Source organism: Rhodamnia argentea, chromosome 5 (assembly GCF_020921035.1).
Source record: "Rhodamnia argentea isolate NSW1041297 chromosome 5, ASM2092103v1, whole genome shotgun sequence".
Classification (NCBI taxonomy): domain Eukaryota; kingdom Viridiplantae; phylum Streptophyta; class Magnoliopsida; order Myrtales; family Myrtaceae; genus Rhodamnia; species Rhodamnia argentea.
In genome coordinates, this window is record NC_063154.1 from 8,414,190 (window position 1) to 8,440,489 (window position 26,300).

At 43.1% G+C, this 26,300-nt stretch overlaps 4 protein-coding genes across 6 annotated transcripts; 3 read left to right on the forward strand and 1 right to left on the reverse strand.

Annotated features, from left to right (window-relative positions):
- Window positions 1-3,073: 3,073 nt before the first annotated feature.
- LOC115740008 (protein PLANT CADMIUM RESISTANCE 2-like) lies at window positions 3,074-4,321 on the forward strand. The gene is made up of 4 exons (XM_030673345.2): window positions 3,074-3,209; window positions 3,312-3,383; window positions 3,796-4,008; window positions 4,140-4,321. Exons 1-4 carry the CDS (start codon window positions 3,125-3,127, stop codon window positions 4,211-4,213), a joined length of 444 nt encoding a protein of 147 aa, XP_030529205.1. The 5' UTR covers window positions 3,074-3,124; the 3' UTR covers window positions 4,214-4,321.
- A 5,654-nt stretch (window positions 4,322-9,975) lies between these two features.
- LOC115740006 (protein PLANT CADMIUM RESISTANCE 2-like) lies at window positions 9,976-12,181 on the forward strand. The gene is made up of 4 exons (XM_030673343.2): window positions 9,976-10,223; window positions 10,343-10,414; window positions 11,655-11,867; window positions 11,978-12,181. The coding sequence occupies exons 1-4, from the start codon at window positions 9,989-9,991 to the stop codon at window positions 12,073-12,075; spliced, it is 618 nt and encodes a 205-aa protein (XP_030529203.1). The 5' UTR covers window positions 9,976-9,988; the 3' UTR covers window positions 12,076-12,181.
- A 1,690-nt stretch (window positions 12,182-13,871) lies between these two features.
- On the forward strand, window positions 13,872-15,362 carry LOC115740007 (protein PLANT CADMIUM RESISTANCE 2-like). Its single transcript, XM_030673344.2, has 4 exons — window positions 13,872-14,219; window positions 14,483-14,554; window positions 14,638-14,850; window positions 15,065-15,362. Exons 1-4 carry the CDS (start codon window positions 14,012-14,014, stop codon window positions 15,139-15,141), a joined length of 570 nt encoding a protein of 189 aa, XP_030529204.1. The 5' UTR covers window positions 13,872-14,011; the 3' UTR covers window positions 15,142-15,362.
- Window positions 15,363-15,671: 309 nt separating this feature from the next.
- LOC115740005 (glucan endo-1,3-beta-glucosidase 3) lies at window positions 15,672-20,189 on the reverse strand. Of its 3 annotated transcripts, XM_030673341.2 has the most exons (5): window positions 19,769-20,189; window positions 18,602-18,662; window positions 16,643-17,896; window positions 16,307-16,334; window positions 15,672-16,177 (listed from the first exon to the last, which is right to left on the reverse strand). In XM_030673341.2, exons 2-5 carry the CDS (start codon window positions 18,603-18,605, stop codon window positions 16,021-16,023), a joined length of 1,443 nt encoding a protein of 480 aa, XP_030529201.1. In that variant the 5' UTR covers window positions 18,606-18,662; window positions 19,769-20,189; the 3' UTR covers window positions 15,672-16,020. The 3 variants fall into 3 exon arrangements, with proteins under 3 accessions (XP_030529201.1, XP_030529200.1, XP_030529202.1); XM_030673340.2 differs by lacking the exon at window positions 18,602-18,662 and having other exon boundaries at window positions 19,769-20,188; XM_030673342.2 differs by lacking the exons at window positions 18,602-18,662; window positions 19,769-20,189 and adding an exon at window positions 18,899-19,169.
- Window positions 20,190-26,300: the final 6,111 nt, after the last annotated feature.

The following is a 26,300-nucleotide window of genomic DNA, read 5'->3' on the forward strand; positions in this document are numbered from 1 at the left end:
TGCCTTTTAACCTCATATTTCACCCTCCAATTTGTGTACTTTTTTTTTCCTAAGTTTTCCTAAGTGGTGTTAGGCTTCAAGGGTAACTTCTTTTTCAAAAGGCAAAAAAAAAAAAAAAAAGTAAATCAGGGTGTGAAGAGTAAGTTATGCAAACGGATGGAAGAACTAGAACAACGGGTAAAGGAAGTTCATTCGCAATGAGTTAGATTAAACCACCTGAATTTTCAACCGAGTAAATCCGTATTACTACTGCTCATAAGGTATCATAGCATAGGTTTGGACTGCCTGAAAGTATAGCCAATTCACATTTAAACCATGGATTTGATCAAAACTACTAATTTGAATTAGGGAATATCAATTTTTTCGCATAGACAGTGCTCTTGTGGGTGATTATGACTTGCTATTCGGCATGTGAAAGATCGGATAGGAAATCAAGATATCCATCAATGATGTATATAGAACAAGAATCTTTACTCCGTTTCAGGAGAAGGCTGAAAAAACCAACTGTGATCTAGCTTTGTATAGTTGAAGGACACAAGCGCAGAAACCTAACAATCTAAAGTCTTGTAAGACACTCAGCAAGCCCCGTAAACCGATTAAGTGCAAGCCTTTATGGTATAGAAGGTTTAGATCCACGACAGTCTGTTTGCGGTTAATGAGATTTGAATATGTGAATATCGATTTCTGAAATCTTTTCTACAAAGTCATCCAGTATCCTTATGCATGAAGATTATAAATTCGATCGTTACGGTCGGATTATATTATGGATTTCTGACCACATTTTTCATAAGGCCCTGTTATCTCTTCATTCTCTGAGCTCGAATTATGAAAGATGGAGAAGAAGGAATCGAGACGAAGGTATCAGCATCAACGGATTTTACTGCAGGATAACTCATGATGTACATATTGATCTATTATATGGCTCTGCATCTAGCATTGGATATACCTCATCCAATGAGTGTCCTAGCTCTACCAAATGATATTCCGCAGTCCATGTCCCTCCGAGGTAACAGGCTTGAGTGGTCCATTTTCGAGACGGTGAAGTGACTGTGACTGTACAAGGAAAAGAGAAATCGAGAAGCAGAAAAAGGGGCGTCACACTTGAAAACATTCCATCTGCTAGCTCAAGCTACTGGACCACAAAAATTTCCGAGACGGTCATGCACTTGGAAGAGGTTGTTTATGGTTCATCGACCTGGTTCTCTCGCCCATGGAGACAGCATCATCGTACGCCCACATGGGTGCGAGATCAACATAACAATCCCCCAAGTCAAGCTGATATTAGAAACTCTGCATTATCTCTTCACCGCCCCTGACCCACCGGAATGAGCTCGACCAAACCCTAGGATGTCGAGGGATGCCCTTGCAGTTCTGGCCTCTGCGGCTGCTTCGCCGACACCCGAAGCTGTAACATATGACCTGTTTAGGTTCTTAGCTTCTTTCTATCTTGTATTAAATCCATGCAACTCCATGTCAATACTCTTTCAAGGGATTGAGACCAGGAAAAAACAAAGGGCTTTATTTAGGAGAAACGTACCAAATAAGTCTTAAATCTATCGTATTGGTACAAATTTTGTCATAACCTTTTAATTGGACCGATTTAATCCTAAATATATTTACATTTGTGCCAATTGAGTCCATTCGACCTATTTTGACTGAAAATTGTTGGTGTGGACACAGGCGCTGGTGTGGACATTTTTTTAGTAATATTTCAATATTTTTTTCAGTTTTTTTTATAATTTTCTTAATTTTTTTCCTTTTCTTTTTATTTTATGTTTTTTATTTATTTAATTATTTTTTTTTCTGAGGCCCGCTAGTCGACCCTCGCCACCCGACCATAGCGATAGCGTCACGGCCCTCTCCCTAACCCGGCGATGCTTAGATCGGGCAAGGGGTTTGCGGCCCTCGCCCCAATTTGGCGATGCCTGGGACACCCTCGCTTTTGACTAGTTGCCGACCATCAACAAAAAAGAAAAAGAAAAACAGTAAAGAAAATAAAAAAAATCAAAATATTATCAAAAGATGTTTACGTCGGGGCCGGCTCGAGCACCGTGCAACATAGGGCACCCGACGTCAACGTCGCCTATTTCAACTACAATTGGATGAATGAACTCAATTTGTACGAATACAATAGATTTAAGACTTTTTTTGGTACTTTTTCCCTTTATTTTGTGCTTGCAAGGTGCCTCACCTTATGGTGCCCATGCGTCAACTTCGGACATATTGTTGTGAGTGTGCAACAGAAGTCCAATATCTTCATTAATCTCCCATTCACATGTGAGCTTAATGTTAGGCTCACTCCCCCTTAGTGCATGTATCTTCAGCATCAAGATATTTCAATTTGAATCTCCAATGCCCAACTTCATTTCTTTGAGATATTTACCTAATATCGATATATATTGGGGTGACCACCAATTAACAATCGACTCTGATATCATTTATTGGCAACGAGTAGCGGAAGCCTGATACCTTCTCTAGGAGATTATTAAGAGGAAACCCAAGTCCAAGCCCGTCATCATATTGGAGGAAAACTAAAACGTCCATTCTCGTGATCGCCCGCTTCACTTGCATGAGCAGGCAACCTTCGCCTAGAGATGAACCGAAAAGAATGAACACATTCATAACTAAATTAGATGATTAAAAAGTCATAAACTTTTCAAGTAGCATTTAACTATATTGTTATCTTAGCATTTTCTTCCTAAAGAGTGAACTATGAGTCTCATTTATGTGTAATGCATATCACACGGAAGTTGAGGGATCTTGCTATTTGAAACAAATATCGGAACAAGATATTGCTATAGTCCTCGATTAATAAGGAGACCAGAGATTTACATGGTTCGATTCGGTACGAGTGTCGACATTTACTCCATGGAGAGGGACAACGCCAAGAAATTTATGTGGAGTTTTTTCGTACTCTCAATTACCATCAAAGCAAACTCACAAGTGTTATGTTCACACTCAAAAAACTTTACAGAGAGAAAACTAAACATTATTTTGTGGTCTCAGGTGGGTCACGTGTCAACCCTCTCGCCTATATATTCAACGTGATTGAACCCCAAATGCCAAGCCGATCTCAGATTCGCCGCATCATCTGTTCACCACTCGCACCCAAAGCCCCTCCAGCATGAGCAGCTCAAGCAAACCCTACGATGCCGAAGGACAACCTTGGAGTACTGGCCTCTGCGACTGCTTCACCGACGTCAAAAGCTGTAATGGAAATCTGCTTATGTTTCTAGCTTCTTCTTCATTTTTTCCCTCTTTCCTTCCACATAATCAAGGCATAAATCCATGCAACTCCATGTTGCTTGCAGGCTGCATCACCATCTGGTGCCCATGCATCACCTTCGGACGGATATCAGAGATCGTGGACAAAGGGACAAGCTGTGAGTATACAATCTCTGTATACGTCTCCGAAAATATGTCTGAGGATTGATCCACAATATTATCATTTTGCACTCCGATTATACTTCAGGGACATGGTTATTTTTCAAAAAAGGTCCTTGACATAGGTCGAGTGAACGTTCGAGACCAACTGTAATAAATATTGGGTCACAAATCAAGCCTGTGCATGAAGAACTCAAGTCACAGTTCACAAAGCAAGCAGATCCAGTTAGTTTTAAGTTCAACGATGGACATGTGATGTCGAATTTTATGAACTTACCCCCGACTCGACAACTGTTGCAGGAAATATAGGAGATTTGATTTTCCCTGTACCAAAGGTTAATTAATTACCAAAGAACAGACAAAGGCTGATCGTATATGTTTCTCACTTACTTATCCGAGCTTGGATTGCAGCTTGCATCGCGAATGGCGCAATCTTTGCGCTGATCCACCACCTGACTTTGTGCGCATGCCTCTATTCATGCCTCTACCGAACCAAACTGAAACAAGAGTTCGGGTTGAGGGAAAATCGGTGCCATGACTGCTTAGCCCACACCTTCTGCTTGTATTGCGCGCTTTGTCAAGAGTACCGAGAGCTCAAGAGCCGCGGATTCGACATGGAGAGGGGTAAAAACCACCATTCCTTTCCGACATCTTCGTGCCCGGCTAGCTTTCGAATAGTGCACGTACTAATCTATCTTAAGTGTTGGTTAAGTACTGGCTTACGATGATTGGATTGGTGGTGATTTGTGGTGTAGGATGGGAAGGAAACGCCAGGCAACAGAAAGAACTGGCAATGGCCCCAAAGGTGGAAGGCGACATGAGGCGCTAGGGTCCTGCGCTTGACTATGGAAGTGAACTTGTTGCTCGGAACAACATATGTCGTGTACTATTATTCCGTGTGATTATTAAAGTCGGAGCTCAGCTCCTAATTCTGTTACCGATTTCATTTGGTAGGCGCAGTCTGTGCTTTAGAGTTCTATTCAGTTTGTACTAAAAAAACCTTCAGCGTGAGGATGGGGTGTCGACTTATTAATCTTTTGATAGCATTTGCTCAATGTCGGATCCTTTCCACGGTTCCGTCTTCATTGTCGCCCTCCACCTGAAACATAAATTGTACCGATACTTAGGGGTGAGTGATTGCAAAGTCGGTCCAGGTTCCACCTAGGATTTGAAACCCACCCGTCGAAATAGTTCCGCTATTTTTGAATCTTGTAACTTGCTTTACAACCTCCGAAACTTACCTATCACAAGTCTCAAGGTCGCCTCCAGTGTTTACTTAAGTTTCACATAAATTCTTGATTGAATTATTGCAGTGAATTATCACTTCTAATTACCATCTTAATAATTCTTATTCAAAGCAAGGGGAATAGAATCTAAGTTGTTATTATCTACTGACCACAATTTATATTTAGACACACGAAGCATACGAAACATTAACAAAGTAAAAAACCTCGATCATGGCAATTGTTGGAATTGGAAGCTCAGAGTAGTAGTTTCGGTTTATAAACTCATTATCGAAAGTCGTGAAATATCGCGAGATCACCCAAAGATATAGAATAAGAAAAATACAAAGATTCCAACAGGAACCTACTAGTCAAAATCGGTTCCTCATTTTTTGGAACCGAAATCGAACCGAGTTTTCACTAGTCCTATTTTTTGATTCCCAATTCCATTTCGGAACCATGATCTTCCCTGCCAAAACTACATAACATCTGGTCTAAGGTTGATTTCTCTATTTATTTATTGCACCTTCTTACCCAGCCTCGAACCTTCTACACCCACGATGACTCCTTGCTATCATACTTGATGTGAGTCTTGAAATTTCGACATATGTAAGAAAAATGGATTCGATGAATTTTAATCGCAAATTCCAGCCTAGTTAGTAAATTTGGATTTTTAAGGATTTAAGGTATGATAATTGGATTGTTCTGAGACGTCGGTCAAATAAAGTCGAGCTAGGTATTCGAGTCGTCGAGTTGTAATATTGAGATTTGTCGCGCTTGAACCTAGCCTTGATCGAATACTAATTGCGAGATTTTCAAAATTGCCCTTAGTTTTAGTATCGGTAGGTTAAATTTGTCCTAACTAGCTAAATTATCATTTCATCCCTGATATTATTCACTAAGGGACAAGATAGCCAAGTAGATTTGACCCGGGGGCTTCCCAATTATCCCGGCAGCCGTTTGCCCTCCTCCCCTCAATCACATCTCTCTCTCTCTCTCTCTCTCTCTCTCTCTCTCTCTCCCTCTCTGTCGTGCGATCAGATCCCACTTCTACTGTGCATCTTCTTCTTCTTCTTCTTCTCTGGTTCTGCAGCCCCTCCCCTGTTCCACCCGCGCGACACCTCACCGCCACCAGCCGTCCACCCGATCGCTACCCTGCCGTCCTCAGTCGCCGCAGCAGCTCAGCCGCGACCCGCGGAGCTCGAACGCGCCGAGAACTCAGCTGAGCGCCGTGGATTCCGCGACGCCCAGCCACTACTCCCTCCGTCGCCGGTCGCCATTCAGTCTCAGGCACGAGCCACGAGAGCCTAGCCGACCCGAGCTCGTCCATCCGCGGTGCCGCGAAACCCGCATGCCCGAGATCCCGAGGCCTGCGGCCTCGTCCCCCCGACCCCCATCCTGACCTCCTCCTCCGTCGCGCCGAGCTCGTCTCGTCGCCGTCGCCACCCAAGCTCTCGACCAAGCAGCCCTCCTCTGCCCGAGACCGCCCCGACGTCCTAAATCCGAGCCCGAGCCGTGTCGACCGCCGAGAAGCCCCCCCCCCTTCTGTGCCGAGACCCATGAGACGGCAGCCGTGACCCCCAATCCCCGATGCCTCTACTGCCGCGGCTGTTGCTCCTTCACCTCGCAGCCGTGCCGGGCCGCCCCGGCTCGGTTGTTGTGACTGTTAAATTGTGTCGAGTACTGCATTACGGGTGAACCATAGCGTGGTAAGCTCACATATGATTGTGATATATTGCTAAGTTATAGTTAGAGCGTGACATAAATCACATGCGATTGATCTGCTATCGATCTGTATCGTATGTTTAGGCTATCTTGAGCGAATCACCGTCTTAATCGGATTTAGATATTAACTCACGAAAATTTTATATCTCATCCGGTGTTGTTAATCATTATTTTTTCAGGTCATTAATTGTGAAGAGCTGGAAGTTGACATAAATCTTATAGGAATAGCTTGGAGAGTAATGTGAATCCTGGCCTAGTATTTTTTAGGATTGTAGGAAACAACCCTGAAGGGGGCTGTGTGCATAAATGCACTTTTTAGGATTAACGAATATCTATAAATGATATAGACTTTTATTGTTGATGATTGAGGTGTATCGTGCTTTCCTATCCTGCTTAGTATTGGTTGTTTAGAAGCTAATTATTTTCGCATGTACTTATTAAGAAGACAAAAATGAATAAGTCGGTGGCGTGCTTAACACAGTCGTTGTTTTATGACTTGAGATGATTATGTAGGATTGTGGCGTATCCAAAAATCGGGACGTGACGTTGACGGGCCTAGGAGGCTCGTGGTAGCCTCCCTCTTCTCCAAAGACGAAATATTTTCTATCAATGTTATTCATGCTCGCATCACGATTCACAGCTTCGGTGTTAGAATTTCCCACCATGACTTTAGCAGGAAGTTTGATGCTTTTGTATGGTTTTTTCGGGTGGTTTGGCTACTGATTTTGGATATTTTGCATGTGTTGGACCGGTAGGAGGGTTACAAAACATATGGTGACTCGGACCTCATTGGAGGAAAAAACTGGAAAAATTATCAAAAATAGTTTTAAATTTATTATAATTGTACAAATTCGGTTTTTTTGTCAATTAATTTCTAAAAATTTTATATTTGTGTCAATACAATATATTTGTCCAGTCGGCGCAAACGTAACCAATTTTTAATAGTATTTTAATTTTTGAATTTTTTTTAAAATTTTTGAATTAATTTTTTTAATCTTTCTTTTCTTATTTTGTTCTTCCTTCTTTGCTTTTGTTTGTGGCCGAGGAGGGTCACGGCCTTCGCCCAATGCAAGAGGCCGCGGGCGAGGCTGCCCTAGCTCTGGCCCGGATTCCGCAATTGCCAAATTTGGAATTCTATGTCAAAAGTTTGGAGATGTAATGGATGTTCCTTTGGACGATTATCATAAATCACGAACCACAAAATTCTAATCAAAGGCAACGCGCACTCCAGAGAATTAGAATTTTAAGGATGAGTACTACGATAAGAGGCGCATAACCTACGGAGGAATCATACAACGAGCACGTAGCCGTAGGTATGATATGAATGAAGTAGCGACGTCGTTTTCACGTCACTTTCTCCCTATACTGCGTGCTCGGCGGGGTGACCCCGTCCCCGTTCAGTGGTGTGACGCCACCAAACGACACGTGGAGCGATAAAGCTCGGGGAAAAAGATTTTAAAAAGGAAAGGATAAAAACTTGTTGGCCTGTTCCGCCTTGCGGGGTCAACGGTCTTCGCATTGACTCCGGAGTCCCGCGAAAGCCTCCAGTCCTCCTCGCTCGACGAACACGATAATGGCGGACCTCTCCGATGGTTACTTGCCCTCCTGTCGAAAGAGTTCAAGGACGAATAATTCGCGACCTTCAGTTTTGTCTCTTGCTTTGCCCGGACCTTCTTCCGTGGAACCTGAATTTACCTTGCTCTGCTTTTCGGGCGCAGAGAGAGAGAGAGAGAGAGAGAGATTTGCAGCAGAGATGGCCGATGGAGCTTTCTTGCTTTGCTCTCTGGTCAGGTGTGGGGGACAAGTCTGTACGTGGATCAAGGGCTACAACATCTATTGAAAATATGGGATAAATTGAAAGATGTATAAATGAGAAATTGATGTTCAAAGAACACCATTGAGTTGGAAGTGGGAAAGTGGAAGACATTAATCCCACGTTGAAAAGAAAGAAGGCTTTAGAGTACTTTATAGATATTTATCCTACTTTGAAGTGATAACTATCATAGCACAAGTACTATGCCTCGCGCGCAAGTGCAGGGGTGCAAATCTCGGGCTCCAATGAGCTGAAACTTGGGTGCGAGCACACGAATGCGGGATCGAAAGATGGGCCTTGTGAAAAGCCCAATTTTGCCTTCTAATTTATTTTTCCAACTCAAACTGTTACAAGTTTTTTTTTTTTGTAACGGCAAATTAATGGCATTGTTATTACAAAATTAATATTATAACGGCAGATTTGATTAGCCATTGTTATTCTTTTTCAAAACGCCCCCCACTTACCCTAGAAGTAGATGGCTTCCCATTCTAATTTTTACACACCGGAAAATCTTCTCCCTCTTTTCTATTCTTGGCATTTACATTGTTTTCGATAGTGTTCGGTTCCAGTTTGTTCAAGAAAACCGAAGGTTTGAAGTGTTGTGCTTGCTTCTTCGCTGCCAACCGTTGCATCTTGGGAGACGGACATTCGCGAAGCCTCGAGCACATACTAGAGGGGACGAATTTGTTTTAAGGAAACCGTGTCGAACATAGGCCTCGGTATTATTTGTATCGTTTCCATTTCTTTTCGATCTTGTTATTACAATTTTATTTCTGTTCAGTTCCGTGATTGTACCGTTATAATTTCAAGTTTAGTGTGATTATCAATTTGTATATCGTTCATAACGATTATACTAGAGCCATATTGAATTTTGCTACAAGATCATCTTCAGAACTTCGGTTTTGATGCGTCGGCTCTCTGTTTCCAAAGCTTCAGTTCTTGTCGGTGGATGTTCCATGTTTTAATTCGAGCTGGAATTTCCGCATCGAACGCTAATTTTGTTGCTCCAATCTCTACGTGATTAGATATGTCTAGTCGGTAGCTTACGTAAACAAATTTGTCCGAGTCATCATTCCACGTCAGTAGCACTTGTCCGCCCACTTGACAGAAGAACCCAATCAAACAAATAAATTCATAGCGCAAGAGAAAACAGTCTCAGATGTGGATTGGGTCGGATCAAAAATGATGCGGCCCAAATTAACATATTCATATGCTACACAAATTTAGTGGCTCGTGTTTGACCCGATCTATATTTCTAAAATAACCCATGAAAATACGTATCCAACCTAGTTAACCCGCTTTAGGGTTTCATATGTCCATGTTATTAGGATGCAACCGCTCTTTTTGACTGTAAAGTGCTATTAAGAAAAATTGACTTTGACCATTACGTAGAATTTCCAATGTCAATGAAGAGCCAAAGAAAGTTAGTATTAAGCGCAGTGAATTTATAAACTCGCAGCAACATAAAGATGATTTATGTTGACCATAAATTACAGTGACAAGAATTAATATCACAATATTACGTGAAAAAAAAATGACGTGTCACCATCTCCCCGTCCCTAAAAAAATCTATTGGAGGACGGACCGGACGAAATTGCAGGCGAAAGGGTCCAAAGAGCCACGACGAAACTTCAAAGGGTTCTTAAAGCGGAAAGATCAACACGCGAATCTCACATCCACGTTGACTCCCCCCAGTCAACCGACGGTAACGCAACGCACTTTCTCGGCTCCATCCCTCGTTCTACAAGCGTTAAAAGCCTTCGTTCTCCCCTCCCCTCTGAAACCCATTCACTCTTTCATCTCGCCATTCCCAGTTTCTTGGTCAATCTGCAGCCAGCCCACCATGTACTCTTCATCGGCTGCTAAAAGTAGTCAGGACGACGGGTGGAGCGGCTTCTCGTCTCCCCCGCCGTCGTCCGCCACCACGGCGGACGCCGACAAGCTGCTCCACTCCGGCCACCACTCCCACTCGCAGAACACGTCCACGGTAGACGCCTCGGCCCCGCCCACCTTCGAGGAGAGGGACCAGGTGCAGTGGTCCTCCGGGCTCTGCGACTGCCTCTCCGACCGCAGGAACTGTGAGTATTAATTACCTCCTCTCTTTGCTCCTTGTCGACTCGTTCCGGCCGCCCCCCCCCACCCCCGCCGCGGAGCTCTGGAAGATCACTCACGGTCTTTCTCGTTTGTTTTTGCCAAGGTTGCATCACTTGCTGGTGTCCCTGCATCACCTTCGGCCAGATTGCGGAGATCGTGGACAAGGGGTCGTCATGTAAGTTTCTTGAGCTCCCACTAGCTTCGCGTTCTATTATTGCCAAACATGTTCTGCGCAAAACCTAAGCTGGCAATCGAGATGATGGTCTGCTTCTGCCATGGATTTGCTGCTGTTCCTTCCTCCATTTACAGAGCTTCTCCTTTCTCAGAGATTCTTTGCTTACAGCATGAGAACGAGGAAAACTCTTGAGGATCCCGAATTGAATATCCTAGCATGCTTCTCGATCATCCAATTGTCATCTTAAGAGTGGAGGTGTCATGTTTGACTCAAGAAATTAATAAATTAACCTAACAGGGAGACCCCAATTTTTTAATATTATAACTCTATGCTTGAAGCAACATATTGGACGATTCGTAATTTCCGTTTTGAAAAAGTACTGTTTCCTTTTTTGCTTCAGTAAGTTAAAAAAACATCGATCAAGAAATTACTGTTTACTTGATCTCTCCCGAGATATTTACGAAAGTAACACCTCAAAGAGGAATCGGTAATTAAAGGAAGATTAAGTTTGGTAAGTCACTTGATTGAGAATTTGTAACCCAATTGACAACTTAATCGGAGAAGATCGATGGGTCACTCTAACTAAGGTTAGTAATTCCAACAAAGGGTCAGTAAATTTAGGGCGCTAGGGGTGCAACTACAAATGTAAAAGCTATAACAATAAATAAATAAATAAAAAAGAACAGACCTTAGTAAGTAACTCTAGTGAGAGTTGGTAACCCATACCAGATGGTAGCTTAATGGGAGAAAAGTGGGCGAGTCATGCTAATCTAGGTAAATAATCTCTTAAAAGAGATAAATAAATGCATGAGATTGCTAATTGTGGTAAATAAATGTCGATAATTCAATGAAAGAATTGGTAAATCAAGAACGCATTAAAAGGCTCTAAGTAATTCGAATGAGAGTCGGTATCCAAAGGGTTGGTAATTCGATTGGCAATATTTAACTTGACCAATTTTGTAAATCCCTCTAATTTAGATTGGCGATTTCATATAAGAGTGTTACCAAATTTGGAGTGTCGTCTAATCCTGCAGATAAAAAGTCGATTAGTCCAATACAAGAACTAGTAATTTTCTACTTCAAAGAGTTGGTAATTTAAGTGCTGGTAAATTAAGAACGGGTTACCCGAAAAAGAGAGTGACCTTTCTACCAACCATTTTTCAAGCTTATCCTTTAGAATATTTTCATTTATTTTTTCGGCATGGCGTTTTCTTCTGGCGGCGAATGATCGGCGTCGCAGCTTGCGGCGTGAACGGGGCGCTGTACACGCTGATATCCTGCACGGTGGGGTGGTGCTGCTGCTACTCCTGCTTCTACCGGGCCAAGATGAGGCAGCAGTACGCGCTCAAGAAGAGCCCCTGCGGCGATTGCTGCGTCCACTTCTGGTGCGAGTGCTGCGCTCTCTGTCAGGAGTACCGCGAGCTCAAGATCAATGGCTTCAACATGAAGATCGGTAACACCCATGAACGTTTAAAACTCTCTCTCTCTCTCTCTCTTCCTCGCCAGAACAAAATTACGCGTTTAAATGGTTGGAAAATAATGATCCTTTACCGATCGGTGCAGGATGGCATGGGAACGTGGAAAGACGGAGTCGCGGGATCTTGATGTCTCAGATGGCGCCGTCAACGGCGCCGCCGGTCGAATCAAGCATGACCCGGTAGGCGGTGGTTTGCAAACTATATATATAGAGTTAAGTGTTGTCCCGTACCTGTATCTAATGAACTGGGTATGTGTCATGTATTAAGACAGGCGAATGATCTTTTCGCATTCTCTCGCGATTAGATTCGCATAGTTTGTTACTTCAGCTAAGCTCTGTTCAAGCACTTTGTGATCGTAGGTGGAACCGCGGACTGGCCTAGTTTCGTTTATGTCGGAATTTATACATCGAGAAATACAGCTAACCTATTCTATGTTCGACTGTGAAAGTATTAGGATTCGGCGTACAATCGCAACAAAGTAAAATATAAAAGCAAGAAAGAGAAATCAAGACACGAGGTTTTATTTTAGTTTGTCCTTAAACTAGGGTTACGTCTAGCAGAGAATTTCACTATAATTAGCACATTACACCTCTCATTACATCACTCAATTATAAACGAAAAAGAGTATATATAGCAATATCTATTCATGAGTTCGAGCCCGAACCCAAACTACTAATGAAAAAATATGGGCTTAAATCGTAAAAGTCCTCCGGTGTCCAAAGAGCGCTACCCCCTTGAGACTCTCGCCCACGCAATGTGAAGTCGAGGAGTATGAACCTCACCCCAATAGGAAGTAACCAGAAATGTACGTTGAATCACCGACCTATCCTCCACGAATCTTCAACCCACAATCGTCCAAATATTATCACAGAGGAAGATATTCATGTTCCACAATATAAATACTAATCGTTTCTCAAAAGTAACGACGTTTGTCTTTGTTTGGGGGAGGAGGGTGGGGAAACGTACGTTCATTTTCTGTTGTTATCTCATAAGCATCCCTTAGAAATTATCTTGCTTCCTATGCCTAAGAAGACAGTTCACTTTCGAACGCACCTCTTTATGGGGTCTCTCAAAGGTGCCTCATACATGCACCCGTTCGTGAAACAAAACCCATCATGAACGTAACATAACAGCGTAGTTTCATTACTTCAACTAAGTTCCATTCGAGCACTTTATGATCGAGCGGGTGGAGCCGCGGAGCGGCCTCGATCGCTCTCCAGTCGTTCAAAGCTCGGATCTTCTCGGCGCTCGTCGATTCCCGTGGATATGTTTTCGACACGTCCGCGGTTTCGATTTTGGACCGATCGATACGGCATGAAAAAGGAACAGCCCAACTTGACATTATTTACGCTTATTACCGTGATGAAAATCCACACGGTGATGTCCCACGTATTACCGAAGACTAATCTCGGACGACCGAAACGATCATGCGTAGCGCAACGCGCTATCGAGCATTAATCTCGACAACTGGAAGAAGTAGTCAATGTCCTCCAAAGGAGTTCTTCCTTTTAAGAGTCCAAAAGGAACAGAACATAAAACTGCCGGGGGCTTCCGGCTGTCTCGACAAAGACATTGCATCTAATTTACAGGAAACAAATCCTTTTCGAAACCAACTTTGGAAGCTGATCTTGGTCCCCCAAAAAAATGAAATTGAATAAGAAAATGCCTGACCTAGTCTTAATTTAATCAAAACAACCATAGCTTAGAGCTTAAATAAAGCGCTAATTAAACTTCGCAACGAACCGTCAACCGTCAAAGTCGGCTGTTCGTCGTTCAGGTTGACGGTTCGTCGTTTCCGCGGCCAAACTGTTACTTTTAAAATAAACCAAGAGGAAGCAGATTCGAACGCGGATTAACGACTTGGTTACGGCGACTTGGCTTCTGGTGAGAGCATTTCCTGACCAAACCCAACCCGTATGAACGTATAGCTACTAGACGTGTGTGCATATATATATATATATATATATATATATATAGGATGTGCAGATCACCTAACATCTCATCTTTCAACCCTCTTTGGTCTTACCCCGGTTCATTTCCTCGATCGATCTTTGCCGTATCGTCCTTCCTTGATCGATCCACCGGAGCCGATATCCTTTAGCTGTTGTGGCTTGAGATCATGTACTCCTCGAACGGATTCGATGATTACCCACAGAAGCCTGGTGCCTCCGCCCCTCCGCCGCCGCCAGCCGATGGAATTCCGGTGCAACCCGATTACTACGGGGCTCCAAACAATCCTCAGCCTGCCGCAGGTCTCCATGCTCGACCGATAAACAACGTGCCTTGGTCGTCCGGGCTTTTCCATTGCTTCGAAGACCTTCCGACCTGTAAGTCTGCCGGATTTTCACTCGCAATCCATTTCACTTAAGAGGTGGATTGACACTCAATAGAACAGTTGTGCCCGTGTATAAATCTGCTAGGCGACGTTGGTAGTGAAAAGTCGGACAGTCCATAGACGCGAGCTTTCTAAGTGCAGTTGCATAAAATCCCCGGTCTCAGCGCTTTGGTAATAGGTTGAGTTTGAGCGGATCCAGAGATAAAATGGTGTTATTCATGGCTTATGTAGGTTGACATCTAGTTGATCTCACAGGTTGCTTGTCATTTTGGTGCCCCTGCGTCACATTCGGGCGGATCGCAGAGATCGTCGATAACGGAACAGTTTGTAAGTAGAAATCATTCGTTTGGCACGAATTTGAAGTGAGGATCGACATTAGACTTGACTTACTCAGATCGGTTCTGTTGCAGCATGCGCGGTGCACGGAGCTTTGTACGCGCTGATCAACATGTTGACCGGCTGCGGCTGCTGCTACTCCTGCTTATACCGCACCAAGATGAGACAACAATACCAGCTGAGAGAGGATCCCTGTGCCGATTGCTTGGTTCATTTTTGCTGTGAATGCTGTGCTTTAACCCAGGAGTACCGCGAGCTCGAAAGGCGCGGATTCGACATGTCCCTCGGTACGCGTAACTCTCAACCATTTTAATCAGCATGCATGTAATGACGTTTCCCTAGAAATGTCGATTTCCAGAACAATTCGAGACAATCAACATCCGTACAGTAAATAGTCCCGAATTACGCAAACTAAACAGGGGTTCTTCTGATCATGGAGATTATTACAAAAACAGACCGATGATTCCGTTCCTAACTTCATTTCTTGTGATTATGTTTTAGGATGGCATGGAAACACGGCAATGCACAACAGAGGAATCCAAATGGCTCCAGTTCCTCCTGGGGGCATGATGAGGTAGAAATTCAAGATCACCTCAACTTGGCTTGAATGCTGCTCCAGAAATTTGAACTCCATGTTGGAGAGTCTATATGAGTGAAATCCCCCGAAGGATCACTGCCCTCCGTCCTGAGGGCCTCTTTTCTTTTTACCCTTTGATGTTATCTTCATTTGACAGAATAATCAACATGGAATGTTGTACAATGCATATTACAAACACATCAATATACGAAAAGCTTGCTTGACAATAGAACATTGCCGTCACAAGAAGCGTAGAAACATTCATTCGGTGGCCAACACCACAGTGAAATTCTGTACGTATGCAAGTTCTGACATTCAGAGTTCCCTCAGAAACACCGTCACAACAAACATAACCATGAAAGATGGAGAGCACATTAAGGGAAACAATCACTTACCAAAGTTGCCATAAAATGAAGGCAATTCCTTCTTGAAGTTTCTCCGAGCAGTGCCGATTGCTAGTAACTATCCATCAGAGTAATGCTGCTCACTTGAAATCCCAGCAAAGAAAGGAAAGTGACTAGTTTAGCTGTGTTGATGAGAAAATGAGGCAACTAATCCTATTCTGATGATTACAAGAAGCAAGGCCTGAATTGGCTGGCTTTCAGATACACACTCTTAAGCGTCCATCTCAAAGGATCAATTCTAAAACCGAATTTAGGAAGATGGTTACACCAACAATTCCTTTTGTTGGCTTTTACAGAATAAAATCGAAGAGTCACCTAGCTAGTCAAATGCCTGGATTTGCCCACCCGCATCTCCACTTCATGAACCACAAAATTGGGTAGACCACAAATCGTCGTCGAAGAATCGTAATCAAATGTTTCAAAGAGAGATCTAAAAATGCATCAATCAATATGGCACAAGTATCAAGTCCATAACTTTACAAGAGAACCGACATCAGGAGCAAAAAGGCGACGATCACCGAGCTTGTGATCGAACCAACATCAGCAAAATACTTGGGAGGACAGCCAGAACTCGTTGAATTAGACGATGGAGCTAGAATAGTACCATTTACAGAAGTCCCATTTCTTCCAATGCTGAGGCAACATAGAAGTAATTCAGTATATTGCAGAAGCATAACAACTATTTTGGATTATTGGAGATGACATTTAGCAACGACTTTAAAACATGACAGAGAACCTACAAAAACACAGTACATCACATACCTTCCCGGAAATATACATGAACCATGACCTGCACCAGTCAAACATAAATTAGGGGAAAAAGAAAAGCAAAAGGCAGATTCCTCGACCTCTATATCCTCATATGCAACGTGCATGTATAGAGTTCGGGACAGATGTACTAATAGCTCATCAAATTACAAAAAATGTCAAGGATAAACCAGCAGACAAGCCCTAGCATCTTGTGGCATGCCATTAATTGTGCACTGAACACAACACCTCAATTTTCTAAATAGTGAATTTGATTACTAAATCTGGTGATAAGATCTTTCCTCAGAATGATGCAGATACATGGGTAAATGTTATCAAGCTATTCCTTACTTGGATCGGTTGTGGTGACTGTAGCGACCCCTTTAAAATCACAGGTGCCTGGAGCTTTCACCATCTTTTGGTAATAAGCATTGAAAGCATATGTTGCATGTGCAACAACATTGTCTGGTTCATAGCATGCTTGCCCCTGCAACAACAGTGAGCAATCTACTTTTCCGGGACCACAGGCCCAATCCAATGCCGCTTGGAGCATCTTCTTGTCCGAGCCATCCTTCGCAACGCAGAAGGTCTGATTGGTTGTGTCATTTGCTAACACCATTCCCGCACCCGTCAAGTGCAAGATATAAATCGGCGCTCCGTTGGCATCAAACAGGCCCCAGTTCTTCTCAGATACAGAGCCCGGTCTCAAATCCTCATTGTACAGCTCATAAATGTATGTACTGACTGCGATGCCCGGGTGCTTTGGCGTTCCTGTATTGTTAAGCACGTGCTTGATCAAGTTACTGTTGTAAGTGTTTGCATTTTCAAGAGTTGCATCCGGTTCGGAGGAGTCACCCTTGGAGGGCCAACCAGACTCAGTCACCACAATGGGGACATTGGTGAAGTTCAGATACGACATGGAAAAATAAGCTGCGTCAACGACAGCATCAAACACATTAGTGTAGTGGAGGAGCGTGTTAGAATCAACAGCTTCCTTGTTCGGAGGAAGAGGACGGAAGAGGGCATAGTCCAGTGGAATCACGCCATTTGACTGCATGTAGTCATAGTATGGATAGACATTGAGCATGATGTATGATCCAGTAGACTGAAGAAACTTAAGCAGCGGGACCATGACTGGATCCCAAGTGCGGTTAAAGAATGCTTGAGAAGGTGGGAATGAGTCAATAATGATGGAGGAAGAGTGTGGGGTTGAGACTTTGATACGACCGTCGAGATTCGAAGCGACAAGCGCCGAGTGGATGAAATTCATGGCCGAGACAAGGACAGGGGCGGCATTCTGAAGGGTCGTTAGGACTTCAGACCCCACAGCGATGGCGGTAATGTTGGTGGCAGGTACATGGGCTATGATATTGCGAGCTACCCAATTGGCAGCAGTCGCATTGGACTGCCCGATGCCAAGTAGCTGGTCGTTAGGAACAGCAACAGTGACGCGGATGCCAGAGTTAGCAAGTGCAAGAAGCATGGCTTGGTCGGTGTCATAAAGCCTAACATGTCGTATGTTCTGAGCTTTTAGAAGCGCCACCACCTGTGTTGGGCTTGGCATGTCAGAGAGGTCAGTGCCTAAGTTCACGCCAATGAAAGGACCTGAAGTATTATTTAGCAAATGCATCTTAAGTATGCCACGCCAAAAAAAGGAATGAGGGCGAGTAGCTAACCAGCGCAGGCAGTGAAATAGAGTAAAACATTCAGGAATGACCAAATGTACACATTGTATCAAGCATCCTCATGTCTACATATGATGGATATGGTTGCAGACACCATTTTTGTCCCCATACACCGTATCTGACGAAGAGCAACAATTAATAGTTGTGGACTCGACTTTTCTTTAATTTTTGCTTCTTTTCTTGACAAGCAGCAAGAAAGTAGACATAGCAGAGAAATATGGAGCTAAGTCTAGAAAACTTGAGTTCCCAAATATGTTCCATCAAATGACATCAAGAGAATATGTGAAAGTATAGAATGACATTATGGCGTATGAATGAGAGAAAGTGAGGACATTTTTCCTTTGTTTAATCTATTATAATGCAGTTTTATGATAAAAATCTGGGGATAATTGAAGCATACAGAGCAAGCTCCATGATCAGCATACTCAAAAGGAGAAGACATGCACAAAAATCCAAAATTTTCACATGGAATCAATGATTGTACGATCTGAACATCTAATTAAGAAACTTTCTTGCAGAGAACATATCTTGACAGACCCATAAAATGCAGATTAATAAATTTTTACTGGTGGGTAGGTGAGACATCACCAGTCCCCCTCCTCAACTGGGTCACACTCATACTTACCCATTCAAGCTGCTTCTTTAGTAAACAAGTTTCCCATTCCAACAGCACCAACCATCTTATCCTATCGCGAAAAAAAAATTGAAAATTTGACATAGTTTACTTCGCAAAATTTTCTCAGCATCACACCAAAACAACACCGAGCCAACTAACACACAAGCATTATCAACACCACTACGTGTAAATTGAATAAAAGGCAGTGGCAACATCCTCTTAAATAACAGATCCACCTATTGGATGGTATCCCTCTGGAAGTAAAACAAGACACGGCCAATAAAGAAAAAGAGATTGGGACCATACCTGCTTCCTGATGTCCAAATCAGATATACATGTTCTCTTTTCCTGACAAGGAACCCTCTGAATCAGATTCAGAGGACCACGTTAGAACACAATTTGTCCTGCCACTTGACCGACCCTCTTTCTAGAGTAAAGTTAAAGGGCACGTTGGTCAAGACACAAGTCATGAAATAATGTATGACCCTTTTTGCTAAGCTATCTAGGAACAGCCATATGAGCTGGGACGCAATAGCGGATGATTCCAAACATAACTTGCTTGAGGTCTGTCCTAGGAAACTACTCATTTTTTCTTCCTAGAGGAAAAAAAAAACTATTTTGGTCAGAGGAAATAGAAACAAAGTCACGACCCACCAGTGATCTCCCCCCCCTCCCCTCTTCTCCATAAATGTTCGGTGTATATGTTTTTTTCCTCCCAGACGAGATCTTATTTAAGCCAGGAAGATTGGGACTTGAACCTGCACCGAAACTGTTTCTTTTCTTTCTTTTTTTCCTTCTATCAAATCAAGAATCATCTACTAAGGGAGAAAGGCCGGGCTACCCAATATTTTCTCCTACTAAGGAGGCTCAGTGAACGATTTATCGCTGAACCAAAGCTATGAAGCAGACAGCTTCAATATCACAGTCGCAGCCGGGCAAGTTTCAGGCAAATCACCACATCGACTAAATCAAGAACAGATTAAGTGCAAGAACTAGAAAAGAACGACAAGGTTCCATCACCAGAACCAAAACCCACTGCAGAAAGAGACACAAACATATGAAAAAACAACAGGACAGAGAACATTTAGCTGAAAATAGCAACAAAAAAGAAACACCCGCAAGAGATCAAAGAAAGGCAATCGGAACACACGACAGCCACGAACTTGAGGAGCTCACCTTCATCTGCGGAAGCAAGAGAGACCGGAAACAGAAGCAAGAAGAGGAGGAACGCCGGAGCCATGGATCCCCCCCTGACCAGAGTGAGTTATCTCAATCTACCGAAATCATAAAAGAACCAACCCCCCAAACAAAAAGCAGTCTTGGAGGAGAGATGGAGACCAGACTCCGAACAAATAAAGAACCCAGAAAGGGAAAGAGGGAAAAGGGAAATGCTGCACCAACAGAGAAAGTGGAGTTCGAGACGAGAGAGAGAGAGAGAGAAAAGGAGGTTCCTTTTGAGGTTTAGCGCGAGAAGAAACAAGAAAGGAAGAGCCGGAGCGCGAGGGAAACGAGCCGTTCTTATTGGAAATGAAATGGAAAGTGCGAGCGAGACAGAGAGAGAGAGAGAGAGAGAGAGAGGGAGGGGAGGAAGGTTTAGGGACTGAAGAGAGCGGGGTTTTTGCAAAGCCTCGCTGTGCGGGGGAGTGTGAGATCGGTCCGAAGATCAAAGGACAGATGAGGGGCAGAAGAGTCCAGCTCCGTGTCAGGGGAACGGACGGCCCAGATTGAGTTGCAGTCGCACGGTGACAAGTGAGGACCGGACTACTGGAAAATAGCCTTTTCTTTTCTTTTTTCCTTTTTCTTTTCCTCTTTTTTCGATCTGCCTTTGGGTTCGGGGCAATTTGGTTGTCAGGGTTTCCCATGCGGGGGCTCCTGTCTGATGCAGTGACGGTCATGGGCCCCACATACCGAGCTCTGGATGCTGACGTGGACCACATTTTTTTATCTTTTGGTCAGACGTGGACCACAGTTTGACTCGGCAGTCTCGGGAGCGTTTCCGATGCTAATTTCAACATGCTTTATAAATTATAATAGGCAGTTCCACTTTTTTTTTTTTTTTTGGTCGAAATAGGCATTTCCACCTAAGAAAATTATAAATGAGGGCTTAAAGTAATCTTCATTTTCTTAACATATCCAAAATAGATTTTATTTTAAATAACAATCTGGCATGGCCATATTAGTCTCAAAAAATTATCTAACTTTATCTACCAACTGATTAAGAGTATTTTCGTCATTTAATTTTTAAAATATTTTTTTCTAATTTTTTCCTTTTTTTTTTTTTTGGCTCCGATGAGACCATCGACAATGCTCGAAGAGGGCCGGAGCCCAATTTGGCGAGAGCCGCGCTTATCGGCCACAAGTGAGGGTTTGCCTTGCTTGGTCGAGGGTGGCCAAGCCCGTGGTCGACGAGGCAACCCTTGTTTGCCCTCGCCGATCGCAACAAAGGAAAAAAGGAAAATAAATAAATAATTAATTAATTAATTAATTAAAATTTAGAATTATATTAGGACAAAAATTTCCTTAATCGGTAGAAATATTTGGCTAACGAGTAAGATCATGCACCTTTTTTGAAACTGTCTTGATCACCCTGCACCCTTATTTGAAACTGTCAAAATTACTCAAGTCCTTATTTGAAACGAGATATTTGGCTAGCAAGTAAGGTCATGCAATTTTTATAAATTGTCATGGTCACTTCAAACCCTTATTTGAAAATATCGTAATCACTAAAGTCCTTATTTGAAACAGGATTCACTCTGAGCTCTTTTTTGAAAAAATTATGGCATTTTATGCTCCTATTTAAAATTTTTCATTTTATTACTAATCTCTTCTAATGTGATTAATCGCGATTAGCTTCATAAGCACACCAAAGCATTCCAAACCCGATGGTGATAGAGGTTCAAGCTTTTAGATAAATTGTATGTATTAGGACTAGGTTTTTTCTTTAGTGTATGAATTTATGTTTATACCCTTCTTTGTATGTATATATTTATATCGACCTTGTGCCTAATTATAAATCAAGCATTCCATTATTCGTTTCTCTAAATCTATCACTAGTCATTATACCCAATTTGCAACTACCGCTATTTCGGAGAGCATGGGTGCTACTCAATGGTTTGAAATCGAGATTCCTTTTATTAAAGCTCCCAATCAACCCCATCAAACCATGCGAATAGCGATCCAAATCAAACTAGGAATTTTCTATTCTTTGGTGGTTTGGCTCGATTACAAACTTGTCGAAATCTAGCCTACTAGATTTGATCGAACGAGCCTAATTTTGTCGCTCGAGCTTTCATACAATCAATTCACGTCTCTTTTCCAATCTAGACGTGCAATGTAGAACACTTTCTCAAGCTGGATATTCGGAATTTCGGATTTGCACGTATCACACCCTAATCGCCTCAGGTCATAAAAGATAACGTCTCATGCACGTTATCAACCCCTTTTTATTTTCATCTTTTATTACGCATGCGGAACATGCAACCGAACAACAAGGATAGTTAAACGGACAGTCACGACCATCATAACACGACAGTTCATCAAATACCACATTGTATTTAATTATCTTTGTTAACCCAAATAAGTGAAATATCTACAAGCCTATTCTTCGAGCCACTTTCTATAACTCCTAGAGATATCAAGTCGGAATTAACACAACTCTCAAACTACTCCAATAAGTTCCATGCCACCTCCAGTTTTTCATGACCCGGGGCCCGAAAAGGGTTAACAACGGCGGGGTGAGATATGAATCTCAATGAGTCAATGCCTAAACCCGGCTAGGGCATTGATTCACTTAAAGCACCCTATCAACCATTTACGTAACTATAGTACATACATCAATCTCATGCAAACTTACTAGCCTTCAGCCATACATAATGCAATGTTCGACTTAACCCAACAATCACAACAACAATCAACTGGCAAGGTATCACATTAACTTCCATGCATAGGACGTCACACGAAGTTCATTTATTAACGGATAACCTACACAACTGTCGTGGTCGGCACACGCGACTAGTGTGGCCCCAACACTACGAGTGGTAGTGTCTACTAGCAGGACCGGACATCGTCCCTTACTTCCGACGACGACAACCGAAAGTTATGTATCCAGTGCGACCGGCACAGCATAGCAGACAAGCATTCCAAAAGGAGCGTCGATCCATCACAAGCTACTACCAGTATCCAATAATCCGTGTGATCCGTACGACCGGCACGGGCACAGATTAAAGTGCACTTGACAAGTCGTGTGGTTCCGTACGACCGGCATGGTACGAACTTGTTAGGATCCCGTACGATTGGTATGATTTAATCCCATTATATGACTACTCAAGCACATCCAACAACCAATCACTTTTCATCTTTACTTTTAGCCGGATGCTCATGCGGGCGTGCTCAAAGACTCAGTCCACAAGACTTTGCATTTGACACGGGGTAACCGACACCCATAATTTCACACGCAACAACCATTAGTTAGTGCAAAGCGTCCGGACAAACAAGCAATCGTTGCGAATCAAATAAACACATATAATTATTCCGACGATAATTATTAATCCCAATTTTGCCCAATTGTCAATCGTACGATCAATTCTAACTTAACGCTCGCTCGCGATCAAATAACGACAATCAATTGCCCAATCAATCAATTCATTCAATCTAAACATTAATTAACCACAAATGACCTAACTAACCGGACTAACTTAATTAATTGTGGCCTTTTAACCTAAACCATGTTTTTAACTAAACCGACCACAATTAAATTACCTGAATATCATAAATTACTAATTACACTAATTAACTACCACTAAGTGTAATTGGCGCCTTAACCGAGAGTTAGAGGCTAACTCACTAATTAACTGCCGTTCGGTGATGACTCGGGCTCGCCGGTGACAGCCATGATAACGCACAGCGCGGCAGCTCACGGCGACTACAAAGGTCGGTTCGGGTTCCACAGCTGGGCTCGGGTCGGGGGCTGAGGGTTTCTGATCTGTCGGTGGAGCTCACGGGCTCGGGTCAAAGGGTGACGGGTCACGAGGTGGCTCGGCGAGGCAGCGCGACGCGGCTGGCGGCTAGTGGCTGGCGGGATCATGGGGTTCGGGTTTCGCGGGGGCTGGTGGCAGCGGGATGAGGGGCTGCCAGGTCGGGGTTCGGACTTGACGAGTTCGGGCTCGCGACGACAACGAACGGTGCGACACAGGTCGGCGGCTTCGCGGCGGGGCTGAGGGTTTCGGGTCGAGGTAGCCGCGGTCCGGATCGCGGGTGACTTGCGGCTGCGACAGCGGCTCGACGGGATGGCAACGAGGCTCGGGTGGCTGACGTCGAACGGCCACGAGTTTCGGGTCAATGGCGACAGCTTGGGCGCCTCGGGCTCGCGGCTAGGGGTTTGACGGGCGGTGGTCGAGCAAGCTCGGGGCTGGACATGGCGACTCTCGGGCTGAGGGTGGTCACGTGGTTCAAGGGGCTCAGCAGCAAAGGACAGTGGACGAGGGTGGTAGCCAGTGTGGGTGGTGGTGGAGGCAGCTCGCGGTCTGGGTCGCAGGTCTGGCGACACGGCAATAGCTTTCGCTGGCGTCGGGGAAGCGGCTGCAGTGGCTAGCGAGCCCACGGACGGCTAACATGTCGGGGTTGGCTAGTAGCAGGAAGCTCGGGGAGTCGGGGTCAGCTGGCTTCGGCGGACGTCGCGGGTCTGGGAAAATGACGCCAAAGGCAACAGCGGCTGACGCGGCGGAGGACGGCTGGTGGGCGGCCGGTGGTTGCAGGTGGTGGCTGCAAGCGGGACAGAGGAGAGGACGTGGAGATGGCGTCGGGCGGAGGGGCTTCGGCCCAAAAAGAAAATAGAAGACAGAGGAAGAAGAAGAAGAACAGGAGAAAGGGAGGGGGGTCGGTCGTGCGGGCAGAGAGAGAGAGAGAGAAGTTGAGTGGTTGGGGGAGAGTGACATGAAAGGGGGGCAGGCTGACAAGACATAAGGGGGGCCCACAAGATTTCAAATCTGATAATTTTCTATTTTGTCTAATGTGTATAATATTTAAAGGCAATTTGATAATTTAGCTAACCGGTGGTAAATTAAACTGTTTGTACTAAAACTGACGGCAAATTTGGAACCCTCACAATTAGAATTTGGTCAAGGCTAGGCTCATGCAAGAATGGTCTTGTACTACGACTCGATCACTCGACTATCTAGCTCGACTTTCTCCGACCAACGTTTAAGAACAAATTAAATATTATTTCTTAAATTCTCAAAAATCCAAATTTAATTATCAGACTAGAATTCATGACTAAAATTCATCAAAACTATTTTTCTTACAAACATCGAAACTCCAGAATATCACAGCGCGGGCCGAGCTAATTGTCCGCAAGGCTCATAAACAAACTTTATAACGAGGCCTGATGTTTGTCAACACTTATGTAAGGTACTCTTTCTTTTTCTTTTTCATCTTAATTCCAAACTTTCAAAGGGGATACTAATTTTAAGTTTTTGAAAATTAGGAATATTAGAAATATATTTAGGAGATTCGGTATGTTTCCCTTGATTGTAATTGATATTTTATTCTTTAAAGAAGTCATCATGTGAAGCTTATAAATAAGCTAATGTATTTTTCATTTGAAAATGCGCCTAATATTACATCTCTCTTTTTCATCACAATTTGTAACTAGAAAAAAAAAATAGAGATAATTTTACACGTCATCTATTTAACATTAAATAAAAATGTGATATTTGGAGAGACGTAAGATTTGAAAAAGAAAAAGTAACAATTAATAGTGATAATTACTTTAAACAAATCTAAATTGACATTATACTATGTGTCTTCACTTTTCAATATAGAAGTAAAATTTAAAAAAAAAAATCTCTCAATAACTCAGCTAAAGGGTCCATTTCTTTAAAGGAAATTTGTTTTTGAGAAATCATTTTTTGACTTTTTAGTGTTTGGATGACCAAATTAATTGATTTACAAAAAACGACAACGAGTTTAGATTAAGAGGAAAACGACTTCCTTTTTTGACAAATCACTTTCCCTAGATCCCCAAACAAGTAGACATGAAATTTTCAATGAAACAAGCAGACCCGGAGTTTAAAAACAAACATTACCAATAGAATGGTCTTCATGGTAAGGGTAATCGGTGTTAGGATTCAGTGCACAATCACAACAAATTAAAGGGGTAAAAGCAAGAAAGAGAATTTGAGATACAAGATTTTATCTCAGTTCACACTTAAAATATGATTACGTCCAGTAGAGAATTTCACCATAATTAGCACTTTGCATCTCTTGTTACATCCTTTAATTATAAGAGAAATATATAATATATAGCGGTAGCTATTCATAGACTCAAATTACCAATGAAAAATAGGGGCTCAAACTATAAAAGCTCTAGGTGTCTAGGACACGCTACTTCCTTGGGACCCCTGTGCTTTCCTATTGATGGAAGTATGAATCACATCCTAACTGGTTAGGTCCCACCCTAGAATAGGAAACATGATAGGAGGCATCCCGGTTCACCCTCAAATTATGATTACGTCCAGTAGAAGATTCCACCATAATTTGCACCTTATACCTCTTGTCACATCCATCAATTATAAGAGAAAAATATAATATTAGTGGAAGCTATTCATGAACCCAAACCCAAATTACTAATGAAAAATATGGACTCAAACTATACAAGCTCTATAGTGTCTAGAGGAAGCTACTTCCTTGGGACCCCCGTGTTTTCCTATTG